Source organism: Budorcas taxicolor, chromosome 12 (assembly GCF_023091745.1).
Source record: "Budorcas taxicolor isolate Tak-1 chromosome 12, Takin1.1, whole genome shotgun sequence".
Lineage (NCBI taxonomy): Eukaryota > Metazoa > Chordata > Mammalia > Artiodactyla > Bovidae > Budorcas > Budorcas taxicolor.
Genome location: NC_068921.1, coordinates 33,509,815 through 33,536,385, shown reverse-complemented (window position 1 = coordinate 33,536,385; position 26,571 = coordinate 33,509,815). Strand labels below are relative to the sequence as shown.

Genomic DNA, 26,571 nt, shown 5'->3' with positions numbered 1-26,571 from the left:
GTGAGCATGAAAATGACTGCTTTGGGGTCAAACCCTGGGAACTTGGGGACTTCCCATGGTGTTTTGTTTAATGAGAAAAATACAATGAAGAAAGTGTGTATGATAGATTGTTTCTGAAAAACAAGTAATGATCCCTGACGTGTGTATGTGTGTGTGCACTACAGTGCAGGTGAGATATCTGGCAGGTAGTTAGCTTGGGGGTACAGAAGACCAGAGGATTTGAAGTAGGTAGGAGGAGGAAGTTAAGTGAAAAAAGGAAAAGAAGAAACAGCCGGCTGTGTACATGATGTGCGGATGGCTCCTTCAGCCTGATAGTGAGGGTGAGTTTATATATACACTGAGTGTACAGCGCTTCTGAGATGTCCGTGGGGCACCTTCCTGTAGCATTTGTCATTGAGATCTTTTTCTTCTTGAGGTCTTTAGAACATGGACATCCCGGGGCTGATCTCCTCTGCTCCCGGCTGAAGGTGGAGCCGGCCAGTTTCCCGGGCCTCACCCCACCACACTCTGGCTGCTTTGTCCCAGCAGGCTTAGGCCAGGCTGACTCCTGGCCGGACGTCTAGGCTGCTGGGAACTGATGTGCCCTCAGCACTCTCTCGAGATGCACATTCAGTTCTCACGGCCCCCAGAGCTTGGCGGGCTTGCGGGGTATGGATTTGGTCCGTGCCAAGCAGAGAGCGACCCGTGCTCACATCCGAGGAGGAGGTGGTCTGTAGATCTGCCGGCCTGGGATGACATGCTTGTTCCAGCCCTCTGCTTCAGCACCCAGCTCTCTCTTTCCAGAACACAGATAGAAGCCTGTCACGTGCTATAGAGGACAGGCAAAGGTCAGCACCCTCTGCTCAGCATATCCAGAGGTCATTCTGTCTCCATCCCAGCCTTGTCTCCTGTGTGTCCCCGGCCACCCTGGATGACCTCAAGGTTCCCCCAAATTCTCTGTGTTTGAGCTTTGTGACGGGTACTCGTTCCATGGAGTTGCTGCCCTCTGTCCCTTTCCATTCACACCCCTCGCCATCCCGCCAAACTCTGCAGGTACAGTACCTTCCAGGCCAGAGGCTCTGTGGTCCAAGCATCCTTCCTTGACTCCCCCGCTTCCTGCATCGCCTCCCCAGGAGTGACTTTGCAGAGCACACTGTTGTGTGTGTATGTTCCATGTCTGTTGCCAGCTGCCGCGTCCCCACCTCTGCAGTGGGCAGAGTTCCAAGGGGTCAGGTGCCTGCTTCTTGGCCTTCTTCCTTCTTCTGTTTTTAATCCTCTCCCTTCCTGGGGGTTTTCACAATATCTAACCCATCATGTATTCCCAGTAAAATGACTGAGTAAGTGGTTGAAGGACATTGTCCTTCCTGAAAAGTGAACATAAAATCAAGGTAAATGGGGTCTCGGCTGCCACAGAAAAACACCCCACACCACACAGGGCCCACTGTATCGGGTTCGAAGACACAGCTTATCTGCAAAGGAAGGCAGTTGTTCCTTGAACCAGAGCTCTTGGCCAATCATATTTTTAGGATGTTGGTCTTAGTGTTCTGTGTCAATTTTATACTGATTAGGCAATAGTGTAAAATGACCTTTCGTTTATTTTCTCTGATGGGAGGGTGTCCATGGAGTCCCTGAACCCAGGCTTTAGACTTGACCTGAAGTTATGGCATCATCACATCAACATGAACCTCTGGGGCTGCAGGAATCGGAAGGGCCTCTGCTAACGGCTTGCTGTTATCTCTGCAGATTTTCACGGCACTGCCCCCCTTCACGTTGGGCATCTTCGAGAGGTCTTGCAGCCAGGAGAGCATGCTGAGGTTCCCGCAGCTCTACAAGATCACCCAGAACGCCGAGGGCTTCAACACCAAGGTGAGCCACGTGTGCAAATGGGACCCCTCGGAAAGGCTGGTGACCCCGCCGATGCTTGGCAGGGGCCCTTGAAGGAAGGCGAGGCCCCAGACCTCCCCCAGGATAGCACACCCAGGGAATCTGAGCTGCCTGATGAGGCAGGAAGCATCTGGTCTTCCTGTTTAACAAAGCCTTCTTCCCTACCTGTGCCCCTGATGGCCACGTGGCCAGTGGCCCCTACACCCCGAGGCCTGTAGGATCCAATCCTCCCCCATCCTATCAAGCCCCGTTGCCCGGCACGGCCCTCGCTCCATCACTGCCTGGTTCTCAGTGATAGGGAAATATTCCTTCAGCCTGGGAGGGGAATTGGCCAGAGGTGTACGCAAGAATCAAGTCAGACATGGCAGTTGTTTTTCAGTCTGGAGAATCGGTAAAGAGAAGACATCAAGACAGACAAGGAGTAGGGATCCAGGGCTGAGCTGAGCAGGACCAGGCTTAGGTGTTTCAGGGTCCTCCAATCAGGAGTAGCCAAGGGGTCTCGTGGGTCACTGGCTGGCCAGCCACGTCTGGGGGGCAGCGGTGAGGACCCACCCTGAGGAGGGCAGGTGCCCGGCTGGGCTGGAGACAGAGATGCCCACATGCCTGCATTTGCCGTGTTTCCATTTCCAGTGTTCATGCAGGAGGGGTTTCAGGGGCTGGAACTAAGACAGCAGGTGCTGGTTGAGTGTGTGACCAGCCTGCGTGACCACCACTGGGGCCTGAGAGAGGGTGATCCTGGACTCTTGGGCAAAGAGCGGTCCCTGAAGACCTTGTTCTGAGCCAGGTGTTGTGACAGTCCTCCTTCAGAGCCACCTCATGTTCGGGAAAGCATGATAGCTGTGTCCACATCTGGAAAAAATACAAGGGATCCTGCTGGATCTCGTGTGTTCCACACACAAGGAGATGGGAGTGACTGATTGTGTCCTTGTGCACTGTGGCTCTGTCCATGAGAAATATGGTCTCTTTGTTCAGCGTCATTTATGTGAATCAAATCTGTGATTTACAGAGTTTGAATTCAAAGGCTGCATAAGGTGGGGGTAGGGGGTGGACCCACTGGAAAGGTAGCATAGATGAGGGTGCTTGGAGACCAACCCACAGGCATTTTGAAGATGTGGGGCGGGGGATGTAGAAGGCAGGGAACAGATAGGGAAATCATGAACATTAAAGTAGGGAGATCTCATTGTCTTATCATTTCTCGTCATTTTCTGTTGTCCCGTCACTAGTTAAGATCAAGCTATATGGCAGTTCCTAGTATGATGTGTAGATTTTTAAAGAAACTCAATCTGGCTTTAGTAATTCCTTCATTCAGGGTTAAAGGCATGGTTGAAATGCATTTATGAATCTGTAATTGAGAAGAAACTGCTGGTTTAGAACTACTGTTCTGTTGTTTGACCTTTCAAGTGTTAAAGAGAATCTTTAACTCTGAATGGTATTCATCTAAATCCTGAAAACCGAAAATGGGAGGGATTTTCAGGGGTAAAACAAGAGAGTGAGCGTGCTGTGTGAGAATTCACATGTTAAGTGTTTTGAATGCTTTCCAAAAGTATGGTTCCAGTCTCGTCAGTCCCACTGTGACCCCTTTTTTTGAGTGATGGTAAAATGTCGTTGTTTTGCTTTCAGTTCTAAAGGAAATGGGTCATCATTTATTTTTCGGATGTGGGTAGATTGTATATTGTCTTGTGTATATGTGAATATCTCTTTAGGTCTTTGTACTCGAGGAATATTATCTGGAGACAGCCGGCTCATTTGTAGCTAAAAAGGAGGAAATTGGTTTTTTCCGCCTTCTGGAGCTGGGATTGCCGCCTGCATCCCTGACAGTGAGGGGCTTGTTGAGCCACACAGAGGTCAAGAGTGTGGGCAGTTCCTGACAACCTTGGTCTGTTTTCCCTTAGGTTTTCTGGGGTCACTGCATCAATGCCTTGGTCCATTCGCTCATCCTCTTCTGGTTTCCCATGAAAGCGCTGGAGCATGGTAGGTAATGGCTTTGTGATTCAACTCTCAGCAAGTAGCTTTGCAGCCCCTCCATGCCTGTTGTTCACAAATTTTTTTCGCAGTTCCACAGGCCTAGAGATCACAGGAACAAATTTTAGAAGAAAAACATACGTAACATCTAATGAGAGCTAGTCTCGGCTTTATAGCTTGTAGGTTTCACCCCTTCTGGCTCTAAGAACCCATTTTCCTTCCAGTTGCCTGGAGAGTTTAAATACTAAGCATTTGAAACTTTATTTTTAATAACCGTTTGAGTCAAAAATCTTGAAGAAAAGCACTTTACTATAATGAAACATCAATGCCTCTTGCCCTCGAGTTTGAAATTTTCTGTTCATTACTTGGGCTTTCGTTTTCCAAGCCTGACGCACCTCTATGCCAAATAACTCAAATCTCACGAGAGTATAATTTTATACCCTGTCTTCTGAAAGTCTCTTTTCCTTGAGGTACACTTTTCAAGCAAATGTTTAAAGTCTGTTGGAGGCCGGACTATTCCAGTTGTTTTTAACCTTCGCTGAGCTGGAGGAGGGTGTGCTTGTTCTCATTAATGCATCCAGAATGTGGCCTCTTACAAGAGACATACCTTTTAGCCTCAAAAAATGAAAATGTATTACGAGAATGTCAGTCTATTACCCCTCTCAAATCGTAATAATACCCCTGGGGAAAGTTACCCCAAATGTTGACTAGACAAGGCCTCTGACTGTTCAGAGAACCAAAGGATAGAAAGTTTCCGAGCTTCTTTGCTTCTTCTTCCAAGTTTCTGTGTCAGTGGGTTTTGTGCTTCAGACGGACATGATTCATCCTCACTGATGTGCTTTAACCTGTCAAATATTGATTGTTAGAGAAAATGCATGCACAGCCAAGGTGTTATATACCTTATGACTTATTCTCTATTTCATCAGACCCCCTTTTCTTTCAAGGGTCCCTGAGTCTGTTGCTTACTTGTGTGTGTGCTCAGCCGTGTCTAACTTTTTGCGACCCATGGGCTGTAGCCTGACAAGTTCCTCTGTCCATGGACTTTCCCAGGCAAGACTACTGGAGTGGGTTGCCATTTCCTACTCCACACCTAAGTCTCTAAATCAGAAAGTAAAATTTTTTGCTTCCAGCCTCACCCCCAAAGGGGCATTCTAGATGAATCATTCTTTGAATGGTGAAGCTTTCCTGTGATTCATCTTTATGTGTTGCTGTTATTTAGTCCTTTCAGTCATGTCCGGCTCTTTGCAGCCCCGTGGACTGTAGCCCACCAGCCTCCTCTGTCATGAGATTTCCCAAGCAGGACTACTGGAGTGGGTTGCCATTTCCTTTACATGTAGTAGTTTTAATTTATTGGGTTGGCCAAAGAGTTCTTTTAATTTTTTCATAAGATCATATAGAAAAACCTGAACAAACCTTTTGACCAACCCAATATTTTGAAATGATTTTGTGATTAAGAGCTTACAAATATGAGTGTTGACTGTGCTTTGTATTAGAAGCTCTGGCAATTTGGTGATAAAGTGGCTGTCTTTGTATCAGGCTGGGCTGGTGATGGGAGGCAATTTGTCTGCTGAGCTCAAGAGCAGCTTTGGAACGTGTCCTCTGGTCCCCAAGCCCAGCCTTTCATGCATAGGAAGAGACTCGTACTTGTACTGACTCTGGGTATTATACCTTGGCCCACCACTCTCATATGTCTACAGGGACTCTGTAAATACGCAGTGCTTGCTTTGGACTCATAGAAGTTTTGCAGGATGGACTCATAGATGTTTTGCAAGTTGGACTCATAAAGTTTTGTCCTTTACTTGCCCGCTTCAGAAGGAGCTAGTGTGGCCCCGACTGATCAGGTGGTTTTCTGATCCTGAGTCACCATTACATGCTTTGAGATGGTGGCCTGTATTCTTTGGTGGGATCACTATTGTTTACCTAGATCACATCACATAAATCCATCCACTCTGCCAATGTGGTCTGTATTTAAAAGAAGATAGATCCCCAACAGTTACTAGTTTACCTAAGAGGTGTCACCAGGTAAATTTCAAGTTAGTTTCCACCACAGGGCTTCCCTGGTAGCTCAGTTGGTAAAGAATCCCCCTGCAATGCAGGAGAGCCCAGTTCAATTCCTGGGTTGGGAAGATCCCCTGGAGAAGGGAAAGGCTACCCACTCCAGTATTCTGGCCTGGAGAATTCCATGAACGGTATAGTCCATGGGGTCGCAAAGAATCAGACACAACTGAGTGACTTTCACCTTATATGCTTCATTCAGATTAGCAATTTGCCTAGCAACCAAAAGGATGACTTTTTTTGATTTTTTAATCGCCATCATGGTTAGCATCATTATTTCATATTTATTAAGCCTTCTGCATAGAGGTTTTCTTTTGGTTATATTATAAACAGTAACCTTTTGACTGAAACTGTTGAACGTGAAATGAATAGCAAGTGTGAAGTCTATTTGGCAAAGAACAACAGAAGGCTGTTGGTGTTCTTGGTCACTAGTTGATGTCCTCTAACAAATGGAATGAATATTGTAGGAATCATTTCTAAATTCTCACTGTTAGTACAAACATGATTACAATGTCCCTCAGCCTTATTCTTTGATGTGATATTTATGTCCAAGGCCCTGTGATAGAGTCTAAGGGTGGTGGGTAAATGTGGCAATATGGGTCTTCCCATCAAAACATTTGAAGTCTGGTAAGGGATGTGGATAATTCAAGTACAGGCAGAAAGTAACTCTCAAGTAAAATCCAGAGGAAGCGCTCTCAGATTACAGGGGGCTGAGAGAGATGTCTTTCATTTAGGATGACTCATGGCTTGTTGGAGGGGATAACGTGTAGGCTTAGCCTGGAAGTCCAGGCAGAGCAAGATGCGAGAGTTGGAGGGAAGAGCTGAATGAAGGGGGTGATTCAGGACAGCTGCGGAGAGCTTGAGAAGTTCATTCCTTACAGGGAGGAAGGCAGAAGAATTGGAGAAGGTGGGTGAAAGCTGGCCTGCAGAGAGCTTGGAATGCAATGTTAAGAAGCCAAGACTCCATTTGGAAGCATTAAACAGTCAGTAGCATTTAGATTGAGCTGAGTGTTGCAAGCAGAGCAATTTTGGGAAGTTAAACCCATCATATCTTGTAAGGCCAATAGGAGAAGGAAAACTGATAGCAGGAGTCCTGGTTAGGTCTCCAGCTGTTCCAGGGAGCTTAAGGAGGATTAAACCTGGGACTAGGGATGTGTTTAGCAGGGGGAGAACTTGTTTTGAGAAGAAGTCCTTCAGCAGAATCATAGCAGACCAGTGACGTGCCAGGTGCCAAGGGCGTGGTGGACACTAAAAAACGCAGCTTGTCTTGCCCTCTGGGGGCTTCTGTGAAGTCAGCTGATGATCGGGAAGAAGATGTTAGATGATCAGGAATTATGCACGTAATTGCTTAATGGCCAGTGTGCTGTGTTCTACAGGCTGCTGGGGAGCTTGTAATATCGGGACATAACCTAGTCTAGTGGGTCAAGGAAGCATCTTCTCCAAGGAAGTAAGCAGTAAAAAAGGAGCAGGGAGTGAGCAGGTGGGGCAGGGGCGGTGTAGGGAAAGTAGGGGAGAAAGAGCATTCCTGACAGGGAGCGCAAGCATACAGGGCTCGTGGTGCCTGGGAGCTGGGCGAGTCCTCAGGCAGTGGCTCCCAAGGAGGTGCAGGGATGGTCTCGGGAGCTTGTTCAGCCTTTGGTGAGCACTTCCAGACCCTGAGCTTCCCTGGCCGTGGACAGTGAACCCCCTCCCGCCCCACCCCCGTCCTTGTGCAGCTGTGAATCAAAACGTGACTGCACACATTTCTAGCATCCCCTCTGCATCTGCAGCAGCACCCTAGTCGAGAGGGCAGTAGCATAGAGGTGTTAGGTTGAGGGTCAGATCACTAAAACTCAGATGGGGACCTTTTTCAGGGAGAGGTCTGGGGTGGGAGAGTTACACCCTGGACTTGCCTCTGAGGAAGACAAGACAGCCGTGTAGAGAAGTGCATCAGGTCTGGCAAGAGCACGGGTCTTTATGTGTTAAGTTTTTTAGTAGAGGAGGAAATCAAAAAGCTTGCAAGTCTGAGAAGAACCAGGATGTGGCAGCTGATTTGATTACTTGTTCATGGGCTGATTGCCCTAAATAACAATGAGCTCCTGTTAACAGTTTGAACCACTCCTTAGAAGGAGGCATTCACCCTGCTCCCAAAGAAGTGTTGGAAAATGGCACCAATCTGAGACAAACGAGGGCATCTTCAAACCGCGGGGACCCTGATCTCACAGAACAGTTCCTTGGGCCCCCAACCCCCGCTCCAGCCCCAAGTCCTGCCGGAAGCTGTCTGTCAGCCACGGGCTACACTCAGCCCTGAGGACCTTTGCTCGACTGAGGGCTGAGATCCACAGAGCAGCTTGGTTGCAGTGTTTCATACTCTGTGGGCTGCATCGTCAATGTGGTGGATTTTACCAGGAAATTTTCTCCAGGCTCCCTCGAGAGAGGCTTAGGTACAGAGAGTGCTGGTCACCCCCAGCATAGAGGCTCAGGTACAGACAGAGCTGGACACCTCCGGCATCATTGTTGGCAGAAACATTTCTGAGAGGTGCTAGCCCGTCAATCATTCCTTAAGAAGCGTCCAAGAATTTTGCTTTGCTTATTTCTGTGTGGTTTTGGATAGAATTTTCAAAGCAGTGCTCGGCTGATGGAGTTTGTGATGATTCATTTCAAGTTTCAAAATACATTTTTCCACTCCAGCAATTCTGTAGTAAATCAGATTTCTTCCAACCATCACAACCTTATGCTCACGGCCATGGCCAGTCTGCAGCTCCCAGCCTTCAAACTTAAACGTGATTCTAGGTTAAAACCAGAGATGTCACCTTTGCAGGGACTGAAATTCACCAAGACTTTGGTGATGGGCCACTCTTGGACTTCCAAGTGGTGTATCCAGTATGCATATTTGAGCAACCCTCCTTGAAGTGGAATGTGGTTATTGGCAAATCCATTTTGATTTTTTAAAATGGAAAATTTCAGATTTTGTTTTTCTTGATGGAATTTAAGCGGGAAGGGATAGGAGTATACTTAGCATCAGAGAAAAATGCCCCCCAAAAAGATTTATTCTTGATTCCTCCCTGTCTACACTCTGGAAACCATCCCCATTTCTTTCCAGAAGAAATGTGATGTAGATACTTATTGTATTGGCACTAATTAAGCGGCAGGATCTCTGAACATTTTTGGAGAAGGCTACATTACATTTTCTAATAAACGTGCTGCTGTGAGACGAGACACGTTTTATAAACTGAAATGATAGTATGCCTGTATAAAATGAGGTGTAGGGTACTTCTCTCTGCCTGTGGCAGTACTGGGTCATTTTAGCTTGAATTATTTATGACCCTATACCTGATACTATAAACTTGGTTATTTTTATGTCGCATAAGTTTCACATTAAGCTAAACTGGGGTTAGATTGCCCTTGTTCTCTGAGATTGCATCTTCTTAAAATCAATTACTTATTCATTTAAAAAAAAAAAAAAGACAAGTGACTGTGTCCTTTGTGCCAGGTCCCTTTTGGCAGATGTAGTACAAGTAGCAGTAGGCAGATTCCCTGCCCTGTTGGAGCTCACACAGGACAAAGCAGGACTGAACAGAAAGTGTAATGAGAGGACAATCAAGGTCAAATGGTGTGCCTTCCAAGGACCACCGATCTGGCCCCTGGTTTGAGGACTGCCCCCTTGAGGATGTGTTACATAGTCAAAGGATGCGTGGGAGGAGAGAGCTGGGAAGAGTAGGGAGGGAGAGGTTTCAGGCTATGGGGATAGCATGGGTAAGAGGCTGTGATTCAGAGTCAGGGAAGGCACGTGTGAGTGGAAGACTGAGGAGTGAGGCTGTGAGATCGATGGCCTAGGGGTGGTAAAGGATGGGGACTGAGAGATCAGACCTTTCCCAGTCTTGGGGACTAGTGAGCCTTTTGAAGTATAAGTTCAGTGGGAGCCACTGATGGGTTATAAGCAGAGAGCCAAGTAGCTGATGAATTTCAAGGTGACTACTCTGGCCAGAACGATTTTTGGCGTACAGCTGGTTGGCTGTTGCTTAGGTTGTGTAGTGACAGAGTCAGAGAGGTGCACGGATTAGAGGGCTACTAAGGGGGCAGAACTGGAAGGATCCAATATTGCATTAATGAAAACTTCCCTGGTCTATCTGACTGTGCGTGCGTGTGTGCCACATTGCTTTAGTCGTGTCCGACTCTGTGTGACCCCGTGCACTGTAGCCTGCCAAGCTCCTCTGTCTATGGGGATTCTCCAGGCAAGAATATTGGAGTGGGTTGCCGTGCCCTCCTCCAGTGGACCTTTCCAACCCAGGGATCAAACCTGTACCTCCTGTAGGGCAGGCAGTCTTTACCACTGAGCCGCCTAGGAAGCCAATATTTTCTCAAGACGATAATAATAAACTGTACACCTTGGACTTCTTCCATGTCCCAAAGTATGAGTCATTAGCCATTTCTATTTTGTACTGTTGACAACTTCTGTAACCTGACAGTGTCACATGTATTGTACACAGTTGGGTTTGATGTAATGCTGTGAAAAGTAGGAGCTGGAGTTCCTAGATTTCACCTTCAGAACTCTTGTCAAGAAGTTGAATCAAGGTGTATTAGGGTAGGAACAGCTGCTGCAACAAACAACCCCCAAATATCAAGGGCTTAGCCCAATAAAGGCTTATTCTGCCTCGTGTCGTCATCAAATGGAATAGTATATTGTACATGGTATATTGGCATTGTTTTCTATTTTCTGCATTTGTGATGCCCTGGTATTAGGCACCTAGATCCTGGGAAAGGTCAGTTTTCATTCCAATCCCAAAGAAAGGCAGTGACAAATAGTGTTCAAACTACGACACAATTGCACTCATCTCACACGCTAGCAAAGTAATGCTCAAAATTCTCCAAGTCAGGCTTCAACAGTATGTAAACCATGAACTCCCAGATGTTCAAGATGGATTTAGAAAAGGCAGAGGAACCAGAGATCAAATTGCCAACATCCATTGGATCATCGAAAAAGCAAGAGAATACCAGAAAAGCATCTGCTTTATTGACTATACCAAAGCCTTTGACTGTGTAGATCATAACAAACTGTGGAAAATTCTGAAAGAGATGGGAATACCAGACTACCTGACCTGCCTCCTGGGAAATCTATATGCAGGTCAAGAAACAACAGTGAGAACTGGACATGGAACAACAGGCTGGTTCCAAATCGGGAAAGGAGTACATCAAGGCTGTATATTGTCACCCTGCTTATTTAACTTTGCAGAGTACACCATGAGAAATGCTGGGCTGGGTGAAGCACAAGCGGGAATCAAGATTGCTGGGAGAAATATCAATAACTTCAGATATGCAGATGAAACCACCCTTACGGCAGAAAGTGAAGAAAAACTAAAGAGCCTCTTGATGAAAGTGAAAGAGGAGAGTGAAAAGGCTGGCTTAAAACTCAACTTTCAAAAAATGAAGATCATGGCATCCAGTCCCATCACTTCATGGCAAATAGATGGGGAAACAATGGGAACAGTGACAGACTTTATTTTCTTGGGCTCCAAAATCACTGCAGATGGTGACTGCAGCCATGAAATTAAGACACTTGATCCTTGGAAGAAAAGCTATGACCAACCTAGACAGCATATTAAAAAGCAGAGACATTACTTTGCCAACAAAGGTCCATCTAGTCAAAGCTATGGTTTTTCCAGTAGTCATGTATGGATGTGAGAGATGGACTATAAAGAAAGCTGAGTCCTGAAGAATTGGTGCTTTTGAACTGTGGTGTTGGAGAAAACTCTTGAGAGTCCCTTGGACTGCAAGATCAAACCAGTCAGTCTGAAAGGACATCAGTACTGAATATTCATTGGAAGGACTGATGCTGAAGCTGTAACTCTAATACTTTGGCCACCTGATGCAAAGAACTGACTCCTTGGAAAAGACCCTGATGCTGGGAAAGATTGAAGGCAGGAGAAGGGGACGACAAAGGATGAGATGGTTGGATGGCATTACCGACTCAATGGACATGAGTTTGAGCAAGCTTCGGGAGTTGGTGGTGGACAGGGAAGCCTAGTGTGCTGCAGTCCATGGGGTCACAAAGAGTTGGACTCAACTGAGCGACTGAACTGAACTGTTCCTGGAGAGACTGTGTTCCCAGGGTTGGCTGATTCCTAGAGCAGACAGCTCCCCTGCAGGCTTGCCTTTGATATCCAGCCAACAGTTCTGGGGCCCCCAGACATCTCTGTATCTTACTCTCTCACACCAGACTAATGGTCTCTACCCTAAGTCACCCTGGACCAGGTATCACATAGCTAGGGATCAACCTTGTACCCAGAGGCTGTTGAAATTTTTCACACTGTCCAACCTCGAGCTTACACAGTGTACCTACCCTGCCTTGTCTACCTTATCCCGTGAAAACCCAAACAAAAGCTCTGGGTCATGTTTTCTCCGCTTCCCTCCTGTCTGACCCTGTTGTTTCCCCACGTGGCCCAGCCTAGCATCCTGTGTGTCCTGTTTTTAGGGGTCCTTGAGTATAAACTTTGTCCTTCATGACCATCACACCCATATCTATTTCTCTTCTGACATCTGGTTAAAACAAGCCCTGGATTCATCTCCATAGTGGTGCTTCATCTGTTCATGGCCCCCGAGTTCACCCTTGGCCTCACACAGGGACAGGAGAGGGCCAGGAAGATTGATGGCTCTTAACCTTCTCTGGCAGGACAGGACCCACCACTTCTGATGGGCGAGAACTAGTCACAGGGCCCGCCTAGGTAGGAAGGGCCTCAGACTGTCCCTAGACTCTGCTCCTGGGCATCAGAAATGAGCCTGTGCCTACAAGGTGGCTGTTGGACATCGACAGGCAGTCGAGTTCACTTTCCATCATTTTCGCTTCCTTTTTAAAATCTATTTTTAGTAAATAAGAATGAAAAAAGAGAAAGGTTGAAATCTGAGTTTCATATCCTTAACTTTATCCAGCAGAAATGTCAATACAGAGGAGAAAATCCAGAAAAAGGCTTATATAACCAGGAACTTAACCCAGCGCTGGTTCTCAATGTAATTATAATCACTAACACTTGTATAAACTCTACCTTTCAGAAACGCCTTGCAATAAGGTATGGCACTCTTTACAGAGAAGGGAAAAATGAATCTTCTCTTATGAATACACAGCATCAGAAGCAAAAAGAATCATTTCAGTTGTCATATAGACAGTGCAGACATTTGAGCAGGATGAGTTCTAAGTGCATTTGTAAGTGAGTTCTCTGCACTTGGAAGACATTTTCACTCTTGATATTCATCCAGTAGTAGCTGGTTGGCATTGTACCTCTGAGCCTCTGCCATCTTAAGAGGCCCCAAGAGTGAGATGGGGAGAGGAGAGCCTGTTAATATGCTGGAACAACGGCTGCTCTGAGTTGGTGCTACTGAAGGTTCGAGGCTCAGATGCTAAAGGATCCACTTGCAATGCAGGAGACAGAGGTTCGATCCCTGGGTTGGGAAGATCTCCTGGATAAGGGAATGGCAATCCATTCCAATATTCTTGCCTGGGAAATCCCATGGACAGAGGAGCCTGGCGGGCTGCTTAGAGTTGGACACGTCTGATCAACTAACACACACACTAAATTGGTGCTGCTGAAGCAAAAGGTCAGAAGAAAGAGAACAGGAGGGACTTGGCATCTGCTCTCCAGCCAAAATTCTTGACAGGTGCCCTGGTGTCTGTTGAGGGAATGGTGCCATCTCCCTAATTCTTCTTCTGGAGTCAGATGTGTGCACAATGCTGTGATTTTGAATCCAGGCTTCCACAGGTTCTTACTACACCAAAAACACATTTATGCATTCACCCCATCTGTTTTCTTGATTATTGAGCCCTGTCTTCTCTGGCTGCACAGGACTACACTGTAACTTAGGCTTCAGATTTTGCTTTTCGTCAAAGCCCTCTCTGAATACATTTTTGTGGTTTAGCCGGGTCATAATGTAATGTGTTTAACGAGCATTTCATTGAAATGGCATCTTTATAAGATGTCATCAGCCTAGCCCCTTGGAAGCCTCTGAGGTAAGTTCCCCCAGTCATTCTGCCTGTTTAGAAAACGAGACAGACTTTCTCCACACACATTCTTGGAGAGCGTTTTGCATGCAGCGTTTGGGGCTGTCACTAGTCACTGGAGGGTCCATGTGGGTTTGTTGTCATTGTTCACACCAGTCGGTTTAGTGTCTGGGTTTGTCAACCTCGTTTGGCTATTCCTACATCATGCCAGTCCCTGACTCCAACCTGACTTTGCAGATGACGTAAGTCTGGACCAACAGGCAGGGCGGCTGCTGAGGGTCTGTGGGTCCTAAAGCCATGGCATCATTTCTGCCTGGAGGAGAATGAGTGGCTCTTAGGACAGGGCTTCAGGCTCCTGTAATACCACTTTTGATGCACATGGTCATCCCATCATCGTATCAGATTTTATCCCACGTGAAGCCCCACCAGGTCATTCTATATGTGACCAACAAGTGAGACAAGCATCTTTCCCACTCTTACGGCTTCTTTTACCTTGCGAAGCTCTTTCCCTGGACGGCGGGAACAGGGAGCACACACTGCCCCCCCACCCTCTGTTTCAGCTCTCCTCTGGGGGGAGCTGATCCTCAATCTCGATCTCCTGGCTGATCTCACATGGTCCAGGGAGATGCTGCAGAGAGTGCTGACGCAGCAGGCAGCCTGCTTCCCTCCTCTTCCCTCGCTCCCGCTCGCTCCTATCGCCCTCGCTCCCTTTCTCCCTCCCTCTCCCTCCCCCATCCCGGCCTAGGCCTGCTGGACCTTTGTGTGCGAGTGATGGTTTCTGCTGGGAGATGCTCAACGTCCTGCTGGTGGATAAAAGTGTGTTGAGATCACCTCTCTCCACCTGTGCGTTGGATGGGTTTCTCTTACTGGGACCTTCTCAGAACCTGGAATGGCCTGGCTCCAGCTGACATCACCGTCTGATGCAGTGCAGGCATACACCCCCATGTCTCTAGGCGGACGGATTTCCTTCTGTGCCTGAACTGTCCTTTCCCCTCTCTCTGCCCCTTTCCTCCCTATATCCATCTGCGCCCCACGTGATGCTTCATCTTCAGTAAGCTTCTCATCACTTACACAGATAGTGGATAAATATGTTCTAAAGGCTGGCTTGGGAACCCAATGACTTACTTTGATTTGGGGGTTCTTTATCTCCTATAAAAAAAAGGTCACTTGAGTTTTAAATACCCTGCTAAAATGAAAACAGCTAAGCTACAGGAAAGTTGTTTTTCTGAGTAGAGTGGTGGATTATAACAGTACTGTTAAAATTAAGCAAAATAGGAAGAAATAATTTGTGAGTAACGTGCTGCAGAAATAATAAAAGGGACAGTCCAAATGGACTTTTCCAGCCTTGAATTATAAGCAAGCTGTAGCTTAGGAATGTGTTCATCCACCAATGATTGTTTAAGACTTAGTGTCTTTTCTTTAGGAGGATGCTACTGGCAAATTTTTAACAAGAACTTATGCCCACAGGTATTTCCCTCTAAAGCAGTCAAAATTTAACCTTTAAGAGAACACGCTATTCTGTGGGAATTTCCCCAACAGGGCGGGCCAAGCAGTGACTTGTGAGTTGTTTAGTGGATGCTGTCTTTTCCAAGGCTTTTGGTATGTTCAGAATCACAAGTTAGTTTGGAATTTCTCCTTCAAGGAATGAATTATTCCCAGATGGTATTAGTTTTGATTGGGCTGGGAGATGCTCTTTCCTAAGCAGAAACTTAAAATGTAGTGTTGAGTTATCCTTGGAAAATGATGAGTTGGAACAGTAGGGTTATCTTGGCTTCACTAATCTTCAGTTTAGTTCAGTTCAGTCGCTCAGTCGTGTCCGACTCTTTGCAACCCCATGAACTGCAGCACGCCAGGCCTCGCTGTCCATCACCAACTCCTGGAGTTCACTCAAACTCACGTCCATTGACACGGTGCTACCATCCAAGTGTATTCAAATGAACTCAGGTGCCAGCAAGTTATTTAATGCCAGCAGCATTGTACTGTCATGGCAAGGTAGAAATACATGCCTTGTAAAATTCTAGAAGCTACAGTTAGAAGAGGTCCCTGGGTTTCACTACCTGTTTCTTCTGTTTGTGCCAAATTCCCAGCATGGTGGTCCATGGTCTTAAGGGTCTCCATGGAGATCCTCTCTCCATCAGTGAGCTCTTGATCCTGGAGGTGATCACAGGGTTTGCCCCTTTAAAGGCCATCAAGCAATGGCAGTTCCATCTCTTTGTACCAAGGCCTCACCTTGCTTCTCTGCTGATGGTGTAAACTGTGAGGTCCCAGCACACTCTGCTCCTTGGCCTGACTACAGACGAGGGGTGTTCCCTTCATTTGCCACTCTTATTTCAGGGTGTATTCCCTGTATTTATTCTAGCTCCTCTGTTTTCTTTCCTCTAACATTGATTCTCAATATGGGGAATTTTCCCCAAGGGACATTGGCAGTGTCCAGAGGCACTTCTTGTTGTCACAACTTGGTGGTGGATACTACTGGCTCACAACCAGGGGGTCGGTGCTTTTCTCATCTTACGGACAGAGACCAGGCATGCTGCCAAACACCCCACCATCACCGGGACAGCACCCCCCAACTGAGTGAGAGACATGGACCCCAAAGAATAAAAGAAGACAACTTCAAGGGGAAAATCACTAGATTAAGAAGAAGTCTTTTGAAATACCAACACCTAATGGGAAGGAACTTTCTAGGAGAGAAATAAGGTAGAAATAAAAGTGAGATTCACGTGACAGAGATTCTGTACCACTTTGGGGGTCCATTTCTCTCTCTCAGTTAGTAAAAACAATGTCTTATTTCCAGAGTTCACAGTTTCTCACTCAGAGTATGGCCTCACATGTCATTTAGCTTCTCTTTGCTGCCCTAGTTTCCTCATCTGAAACATGCAGGTCATAATACCATTTCATAGCATTGCTGGAGCATCAAAGAAGTGTTAGGTATTTTAGTGTTGCATATTAGTAATACTGATAGTCATCTATTAGTATTACATATATTAGTAAGCATACTCATGGAGGTGAAGTGCTTAGAACAGAGCCCATCTTATGCTTAGTAACATAATTTCTATTTTCAGTGCAGAATTAACAAACAGTTTTCTGTTCATTAAGTGAATATTCTTGAAGTATGAAATACATTCTAAGTCCTCCATATGTAGACAAATGCTTTGTATGTTTAATTACAACCAGCCTTTGTAATATTACTGTTGAAAGGAAATTCAGAAGTTGTCAAACCATAATTGTGAACCTGGTTTTCAGCTTAGCCCCCCAGCCCTTCTAAGTCTTCTGTCTGATCGGCGTTCTCTCCAGACTCCATCAGGGTTTCATTTAGGTAGAACTCAGGGCCCTCAGATCACTGCTCATCTCAATCAAAAGTCTTTTCTTCATTTGTGAACTCAGAGGGCTAGACTAAGGATAAGAAATCCACCTTGAGCTAAAACAAACAGGAGGTAGTTCGGAAACTCTCAGTTTAGATCTGTAGCTAACACAGCCCGTGATGTCTCTTTGAGGATTCATCTGTCCTTACCCACCAGTTTTCTTACCTGGAATCAGGAGAAAGGGAACACCCTGTGGCTGGATCCAAGGTCCCATGACAATCATATTTTACCTGTGATGTACTTCGTCATTATGGTGTTTGACAAAACTAAATAGATCTTGATTCTTTCATGAGTCAGATTCTTCAACAAACAGATGGGTAAATTGATGAGCCCAAATGTATGTGTACATCAGCTACTGGGTTGGAAATTTGAACTCAAAAATCCCTATTTACTTGGCCTATATGCCACAGTTCTAATTTGGGTATAAAGAAAGAATAAAAGGAGATTGGCAGTGGTTTTCATCCCTCAAGGTAAAAACCAGACTTTTTCACAGCAGGCTAGCTGACCTGAACTAGATAATTCTCTTGTGGCTCAGCTGATAAAGAATCTGCCTTCAATGCAGGCGATCTGGGTTTGATCCCTGGGTTGGGAAGATCCCCCAGAGAAGGGAAAGGCTACCCACTCCAGTATTCTGGCCTGGAGAATTCCATGGACTGTATAGTCCATGGGGTCACAAAGAGTCAGACACGACTGAGGGACTTTCCCTTCACTTCTGTCTTAGTGATCACTATGTACGTTGTCATAGTCATCCTTCAAAATTAAGGCTTCGCATCCTAGTTATATTGTCTAGGCATCTCGCGTTGGATGCTTGCATTTACAGGTCCCAGTAGTTCACAAAGAAGTTCATGGAGAACACGAGTAGTGAAAGTCCTCCAGAATTCTGAGTGCAGTCGTCATGGGCTCATTTTGTATCACATAGTTATCTCTGCAATTGGCCCCCAGTGCCAATTTAGCAAAAATTAAAGACAAATGGTAAATGAACACGCAGAGACTGTGTAATACTAGCACCTACAGAGATAGAGTTTTTGGTCGTTTCGTCGCTTAGTCATGTCCGACACTTTGTGACCCATCCCATGGACTGTAGGCCACTCTGTCCATGGGATTCTCCAGGCAAGAATACTGGAGTGGGTGGCCATTTCCGTCTTCAGGGGATCTTCCTGACCCAAGGATTGAACCCACATTTCCTGCATTGGCAGAAGGATTCTTTACCACTGAGCCACCAGGGAAAACCAGAGATAGGTTAATATGGTTTGATTCTATTTCTTCTTCTAATAGACAGAGAAATTTTAATCTGTCTGAAAAGTGGTTGATTGGTTGGTTTGTTGGAAACCTGACTGTGTGTTTGCTTCATTTGGAGAAAATATAAGAGGAAGAAATTCAGAGTTAGAAAGAGGAGGCATTAGAACCACAGACGACGTGATGAATGTAAATATCTCTTTTCACATTCTGAGTAAAACAGACTGCAGGGCTCTACAGGTTAATTGTAACTTCTTTGTTTTTCAGATACTGTGTTGGCCAACGGTCATGCCACCGACTATTTATTTGTTGGAAATATCGTTTATACTGTAAGTTTGCCTGTTTATTGAATCCTTCTTAAATGGCACATGTGTGGGTTCTACCTCTCTCTCCCTTTATATAAAGTCTTTGTCATTACTATTTCAAATTTCTGAAGTATATATTATAGATTCCTTAAAGACTGCGGCCTTGAAATTAAAAGATGCTTGCCCCTTGGAAGGAAAGCTATGATAAACCTAGACAACATATTAAAAAGCAGAGATATCACTTTGCCAACAAAGGTCTGTGTAGTCAAAGTCATGGTTTTTCTAGTAGTCATGTACAGATGTGAGAGTTGGACCATAAAGAAGGCTGAGCACCAAAGAATTGATGCCTTCAAACTGTGGTGCTAGAGAAGGCTCTTGAGAGTCCCTTGGACTGCAAGGAGATCAAACCAGTCAATCCTAAAGGAAATCAACCCTGAATATTCATTGGAAGGGCTGATGCTGAAGCTGAAACTCCAACACTTTGGCCACATGATAAGAAGAGCCGACTCATTAGAAAAGACCCTGATTCTGGGAAAGATTGAGGGCAGGAGGAGAAGGGGATGACAAAGGATGAGATGGTTGGATGGCCTCACCAATTCAATAGACGTGAATCTGAGACAACTCCAGGATATAGTGGAGGACAGGGAAGCCTGGCATGCTGCAGTCCATGGGGTCGCAAAGAGTCAGACACGACTTAGCAACTGCACGACAACAACAAGCTCAAAATGGTTGTAAAATGCTTACCTTGTATTTTAGTGAAGTTTATGCAAAGTTCCCTGGTGGCTCAGAAGATAAAGCTTCTGCCCACAATGCGGGAGACCTGGATTTGATCCCTGGGTCGAGAAGATCCCCTGGAGAAGGAAATGGCAACCCACTCCAGTATTCTTGCCTGGAGGATCCCGAGGATGGAGGAGCCTGGTAGGCTACAGTCCACGGGGTCACAAAGAGTCAGACACGACTGAGCGACTTCACTTACTCACTTATGTAAAGTTCAGATTTCAGGACAAGGGACCAATGAACTTCCCTCAGTCTTTACATGAACATTTCACACCTACTTGTGAAAAATCAAAACAAGCAACGAAAAAAAAAAAACCCTACATTGAGAGAAGGTGATTTCTCCCTAATCGTCCAAGCTAAACAAAACGGGGGAGTAACTATTACTTATGAGAAGACAATCTCTAAAGTGAGGGCTTTTCTTAAACCTGCCTATAAGTTTCCTAAAACTCACCCCCAGGAAACTAGCTCCCAAGGTGGCACTTCCAAAGTCCAGCTGCTGGGAAGAAACTGTCCCTGGGGAGGATGTGGGGTTTCTCCTGGCTGAAAATACAGGGATAACACATTTCCCAAATTCCACTTTCTTTCACAGTATGTTGTTGTTACTGTTTGTCTGAAAGCTGGTTTGGAGACGACAGCTTGGACCAAAGTAAGTTTTCTATAGAATTATTAATATTTCTCTATCCAGTATAGATATTTTTATGGCATAGTATCTTTTTAAAACCCAGGAAAACAGTAAGCAATGTCAAGCCATGGTAGTTTAAAGTTTTGCATCTAAAAATTGTGGTTTGATCTTTATCAGGGCACATTTGCCATCCAAAGTTCCCTAATCATTTGCTAGGCTCTTAATACAGCTCTAAGCTATTAACAGCTCATTTCAAAGATGTATCCACATTATAAAATATATATATATATATATATATATACACATACAAAGAAAATACAGGACAGAAAGGTGAATTTTTAATTTCCATAATTTTACCACCAAGAGGTAGTTACTTTTAACATTTGCTGTATTATCTTCTAGACTTTATGCATTTATTTTAATAAGATGAAGCTTTACAGAACATAGAGTATTGTAGCCTTTTTTTTTTCACTTAAAAATATATCAGTATTTTACATGCTTTAAAATATGCTTCTGCAAAGTCATAGTTCATGATTTAAGAGTATGGAGTTTTATCAATATCCCATCACTTATTTAATCAGTCCCCAATTTGGGGCATTTTTAGTTATCTCCAACTCTTGAGGGTTATGGCCAGTGTTTCATGGTTGTCTCTGCTGTTTACAAAGGCTTCTAATTCTGGGCTGATTACTGAAGAGAGGGGTGGGAGGTAAATGGAAGCAGAGAATCAAGACAGAGACAATGAAGCCAGGTGAGGGGGATGGTGGCTTAGCCTGGGAGTGGGAGCAGGCGCTGAGCAGTGGTCAGATTGTTTAAAAGCTGACAGAGGCTCATGATGGATTAGATCATAGAGGAAGTCAAGCAGTATCCTATTAAGAGGACAAAGGAGAAGAAATTCACAACCCAGTAGATGCTCAGAGTGGTGTTCTTAAGATATATGTCCATGCCAAATTTCTTTAGAAGTTTTTTGGAAAAGAACAATTGAAGTCTCAAAATGATAAATAAAACTACCTTGGTTGTTTTGTCTGTCCAGCACCCTCTTACTAGATGAATGGGGCCTTGTTTATTCAGATCCAGGTTGGAATGCACACCAGTAAGGGACGGGTGGGAGCCTGCTGGCACCATGGGGTGGGCCTGGGGGACCATCAGCAGTGGTGCAAAAAGTGCTTTCCTCTTCTGGGTGGTTTGGAGTCACTAGTTACTTAAATTCACTGTTAAATACTGAGACAAGCAAATGAGAACTCAAACTCTCCAATGACCAGTGACTCATAGAAACCTTTCCATAAAGAAAAGTGGCATGGACTGAGGGCTCCTGCAGCAGGGGGGTGCGGGGTGGGAGTCGGTCAGGTGGCTTCTGGACCCGCAGACAACCCTGCCTGAGTGTCTTGTTTCCTCCTGCAGTTCAGTCACCTGGCCGTCTGGGGAAGCATGCTCATCTGGCTGGTGTTTTTTGGCATCTACTCAACCATCTGGCCCACCATTCCCATCGCTCCAGACATGAAAGGACAGGTCAGTACCACTAATTGTCACTGGCGTCCTGGGTCTCTGGATGGGGATGAACTGCAGGACAGGCTGGTGTTGCCTGCTTCTGTCAAAATGAATCTGGTGGGAAACAAACCATGTCAGAGCCCCTGGAAGAGGTTGTCCAGGCCACAGTAACAGCATTTGAAGTGTTCACAGTTAGGTAAACTGTTGACTTAATTCCTCTGACCTACCCAGCGCGTCCGCATTTCCACAGTGAATTCTGTTCTCAGGGGTACAGTTCACGGACATGGAAAATGGGAGATGATTTGAGTCGTTGTTCATGGTTATATTGTTTGCAGTTTCAGTAATGGTATTATTATCCTTTGAGTAGCTGACAATGTCACCTGTGAAAGAGAAATCTAACCACTCTATGAACCAGATCATTAGTTAACCAGGATTTCTCACTGTGCATGTCTTCATCGAGAGGCTGAGATAGAAGACCTTTACGCTCGTTTGTATTTCGTTTCACCTTTTATATTATCTCTGTCTAGTGTTTGCCATGGAGCCTTCAGCCCTGGCACACTGGATCTTAAGATCCCACGGTATGGGGTCTGGTGGGGGGGACTTGAAAGCCCTCGGTTCCAAACGCCCTCAGTTTACAAATGAAGCTGTTAAACTTGCTTTACAGGGAAATGTTTCAGGGTTTATAAGAGAATATGTGATTTGTGGGAAGGGGCACAGAATGTCTATGAAGGAAGACATTGCATTCCCTGTCCTCTTTGCATTCGGACCCCTTTGGAGGTGCTGACCGTCCCTGGTCGGGCTTGTCCAGGTCAGCAGTCCTGGTGCTGGGGCACACCCCAGCTGTAGTCTGCTCCTCAGCTCTACCCGCCAGGCCTGCCTTGTTTTGTCCCCACTTCCAGGCCCACAGCACACTGCAGGGCCCAGGCAGTTGTTTGCAGGGGGCATGCGCTGGGTCTGCTAAGGTTTGCTCTGGGTCATCCCCCCGAATTTGCATGAGGGCGCTGGTGTCTCTAGTCAGAACCAAGCATGGGAAGAGAGGGCTGTGGGTTGCAGGCTTCTTCTGGCTCCTGCCCCACATTGATGTATTATAGGGGCAGGCCCATGCGTGGCACATCGGGCTGCTGTCTTTACCTCACTTACTCTGCACAAATGAGCCAGAACTCGGGTCTCCCAGGTCTAGATACACGCCCAGCAACTGTTGACTCTGAGGTCATCAGGGTCGGCTGCTTGCCATTTTTACTTGGTGAATCCACTGATGTAGGCTCGGGGGTCTGGGAACCTCCTCTGAGGTGCTGAGCAGGATGGGCGTGTCCTAGAGGGGTGACTTGTATGTCCCTGAACACGGCTTTGCCTCCTGTAAGGCACCAGGACAAACATGTAACACACTTTTCAGGTCCTTCCCAAGTCCAAGCGGTAGAGGCAGTTACCGAGCAGTGAATAAATCAAGAAGATCGTTGTGTAGCAAAACAAGCGTTTCCCAGCAGAGATGCTTTATACACGCCAATCAGTTCTTTCCGTTCTTGAATTTTTTTTTAATTGGAGGATAATTGCTTTACAGTATTGTACTGGCCTCTGCCACACATCTACATGAATCAGACATAAGTATACATATGCTCCCTCCCTCTTGAAACCCACCCCCCCAACCCCATCCCACCCCTCTAGGTTGTCACAGAGCACTGGGTTGAGCTCCCTGCATCATATAGCAAATTCCCACTGGCTGTCTATTTTACATATGGTAGTGTATGTTTCCATGTTACCCTCTCAACTTGTCCCACCCTCTCCTTCCCCGACTGTGTCCAGAAGTCTCTTCTCTACGTCTGCATCTCCATTGCTGCCCTGCAAATAGGTTCATCAGTACCATCTTTCTAGATTCCATATGCATGGGTTAATTAAGCAAGAAAACTATCCATAATGATGATCACTGGGTAAGGCTTGGTGCCTAAAATATCTGCTTCATGTTCTTTCCTTGTGGTTGAGGGTGAGTGTGGCCAATAACCATTTCATTTGGGGGATTTGGGGCAGAGGACGATAAAAGGGACAGCAGCCAACTGCAGAGAACAGTCTTCTAAATTAGAGGAGAATGACAGCGGAAGGATGGAATCAGCTGACGGGTGACTGGTTGACAAAGCCCCCTCCTTTGAAAGCCCCTCCCCAGAGAGATATTCCAGTGACCCCTCTGTGTTCACTGGCTCCAGTAACCCCAATTCAGATGTGTGTGAGTTAGGCTGGTTGCCAGTTCATCAGGAGGTTGACCTTTGACGTGTGGAGGGACCATTCACTGTGTAGTCCAAGTTGCATGTTCTTTTGTGTGATTCAAAGGCTCAATGTAGTGATGAAATTTCCATAGTTGAGGACTTTCTGAAAAAAAAAAAAAAAACCAGTGAGCTATTCTTGCCATCCAAGAGCAAGAAATTTGTAATATTAAATCACATTTCATTTGGGTATAAACGCTTTTTTTAACATAAACCACATCATTTCAGTTTTCAGTTGGTTGGTCTGTTTCCATGAGGCAGAAGATGTTCTGAAATCTCCCATCACTGGCTGAGACCAAGGTTCTCATTAGACACAGAAGACAGTATTGCTGTAGTTTTCACGTCCAGGGGCTGCTGGGTGGATAATCCACAGTCTGTGTTGAAAGGACTATTTCTTATCTCTGGTCTTGAAATTGAAAATATCGCCAAGTCATATCCATCCCTTTGGTGCTATGCTGGTCCTGTGGATTGAATGTTTGGGCCCCCCTCAAATTGGTGTTGAAGCCCTGAGCGCCCCGCTCCAGCATGGAGGTGGGGCCTTGGGGAGGGACTCGAGATAAATGAGCGGAGAGACAACCTGAGAGACAGCTTGCTCGTTCTCTGCTGTGTGAAAATGCAAGGATCTGAAATATATATCTGAGTCGCTTTGCTACACACCTGTAACTAACACAATATTGTAAGTCATCTATCCTTCAATTTTTTTAAATGCCTGACAGACACAGCAAGAGAGGGAAGAAATAGATGCAAGAAGTTAGATATCTCCCACCCAGAAGAGGGCCCTCACCAGAGCCCAGTCAGGCTGGGACCCTGGTCTCAGATACTCAACCTCCAGAACAGGGAGAAATACATCCCTGCTGTTGAGAAGCCACCCACTTTGGGGTATTTTGTTACAGCAGCTCAAGCTGACTGAGATGGTTGGCGAAGGCTTTGGGGTGATGGTATTCTGGAAAAAACACTGCATTTTTAAAATTATTGTTGTTATATTATCATAAGATTGTTTCTAGTGATTTTTATAAGGCATTTTTTGTAGGTCACGGGCAGTCAGGTTTTGGCAATGGAACGCGGTTCTTTTGAGTCGTAAAATTAAACTAGTCTCTGAAGGCGAATGGCATTTCTTACCAGGAGTCAAAATAGAATTACCTAAGAGACATGCCTCCTCATCTTCATCTTTCGCTGGTCAGTTATGTCCTCAAGCCTTTATAAATCAGAATATTGTAACTTAAACTCCCATTTCTTTTGGCTAAAGAGTTTTAACATTTTATGGGTTCTTTTTTGCTTTGTTTTATTTGCAACATTCTGTAGGTTCTTGAGGTGAAATCCCTTAGTCGGGTCCACTGACCGCCTACATCTGAACCATCTGGGCTGCTTGTTAAATGACAGCCTCTTTCTCTACCGAAAAACATACGTACTTGCAACACACACACACAGAATCAGAATCCCTGAGCATGGAGCCCCAGCCTCTGAATATTGATAAATCTCCAGGCTGTTTAAAGCTGGAGCACCCCTGCTCACCACACCTAAAATGTGACCCCTGACCTTCAAGCCAGCCCTGGGGGTTCCTGGAGAAGACGGCGTCTGGGTGCCCGCGGAGGCCCTGCATCTCTGTGCGGTGGGCCTGTGAGCTCCTGCAGGTGGTGTGGCGTCTGCTCTCAGCCCCGCGCTCTAAACAACAGATTATACCCAAAGACATTACCTCGTCTGCCACAGAAAAGTACTGCTCGCTGACTGCTCCTTGCTCTTCCTTCAAAATCCTTTCCATGGCTAGTAAAGAGGGAAAGAAACCTTCACTTCAAAGCCGACAAACTGCTAACTCCGTCTGCAGTGCCAGGCTCCAGCCAGCTTCTGGCAGAGGACAGCCCCTTTTTTTTTTTTTAATCCAAACCCAGGAACGGGTTTACTTTTGAGTTTTATATACACACTTTGTATACACAATGCAGATCCCAGTGGACTAAGAGTGAACGGGAAGGGGGGGTGAGTCTGGCTGCCTCGGTACCGTCCTTGGATCAAAGCGATTAATTCCTCATCTTCCCTACACGCTGGCTTTCTCTGGACTTTGCAGCTGAGCAAGATCTCAGGCGCAGGCATTTTCCATATAAATATGAAAAAAAGGTTTTTGTTTCCAGGTGCTTTAAGAGGTACGCCAAGAAGCTGGGGTAAGGGCCATCTCTGCTCAGAACATTCCAGAATGTCTGTGTCAGGCCGAAGCTGGCCTGAGGGCCAGGAGAACCCTTGTCCTCAGGTTAACTGTTGTGCCTTGGGACACCGCCGTTTGTCCCCAGCACGCACCTTCCCTCCCGCCTTTGCTGAGGGGCCCAGTTCGTATCCCATCCTGGCCCTCTTGGATGAGCCCAGCCCCTTAGGGAGCCTTTCCACCCCTCAGTCCAGGAGGGAGCTTGTCCCTAACCCCATGCTGTCATGGGTGGTTCAGAACCCTGCAGGCGGGGGATGCAAGGAAATGTTCACCGGGGGTTCCTGGCAAAGTCGCATGTCTGCTCCTGAAAGAAGCCCATCAGAGACTTGGTCTGCTCTTATGCACAGGGGGTAAGGTTGCCTGGACTTGTTCACCACTGGTAGAGAGGCCAGCTCCAGAATCAAACTGCTGCTGTGAGAGAAGGAATAGAAAGACTGAAACCAGCAAACGTCTGTTACACGATTTTCCAGACAGCAGGTGCAGCAGCCTCGA

General features: G+C 46.0%; 1 protein-coding gene across 1 annotated transcript in view; it reads left to right on the top strand.

Annotated features, from left to right (window-relative positions):
* The window catches only part of LOC128057765 (phospholipid-transporting ATPase IB), a 402,538-nt gene that overhangs the window by 265,826 nt on the left and 110,141 nt on the right, over positions 1–26,571 (top strand). Inside the window, exons 28-32 of the mRNA XM_052650261.1 lie at positions 1,723–1,845; positions 3,756–3,834; positions 18,715–18,776; positions 20,119–20,175; positions 21,550–21,657. Coding sequence (XP_052506221.1) covers positions 1,723–1,845; positions 3,756–3,834; positions 18,715–18,776; positions 20,119–20,175; positions 21,550–21,657 — 429 coding nt within the window. The remainder of the gene's footprint in view (positions 1–1,722; positions 1,846–3,755; positions 3,835–18,714; positions 18,777–20,118; positions 20,176–21,549; positions 21,658–26,571) is intronic.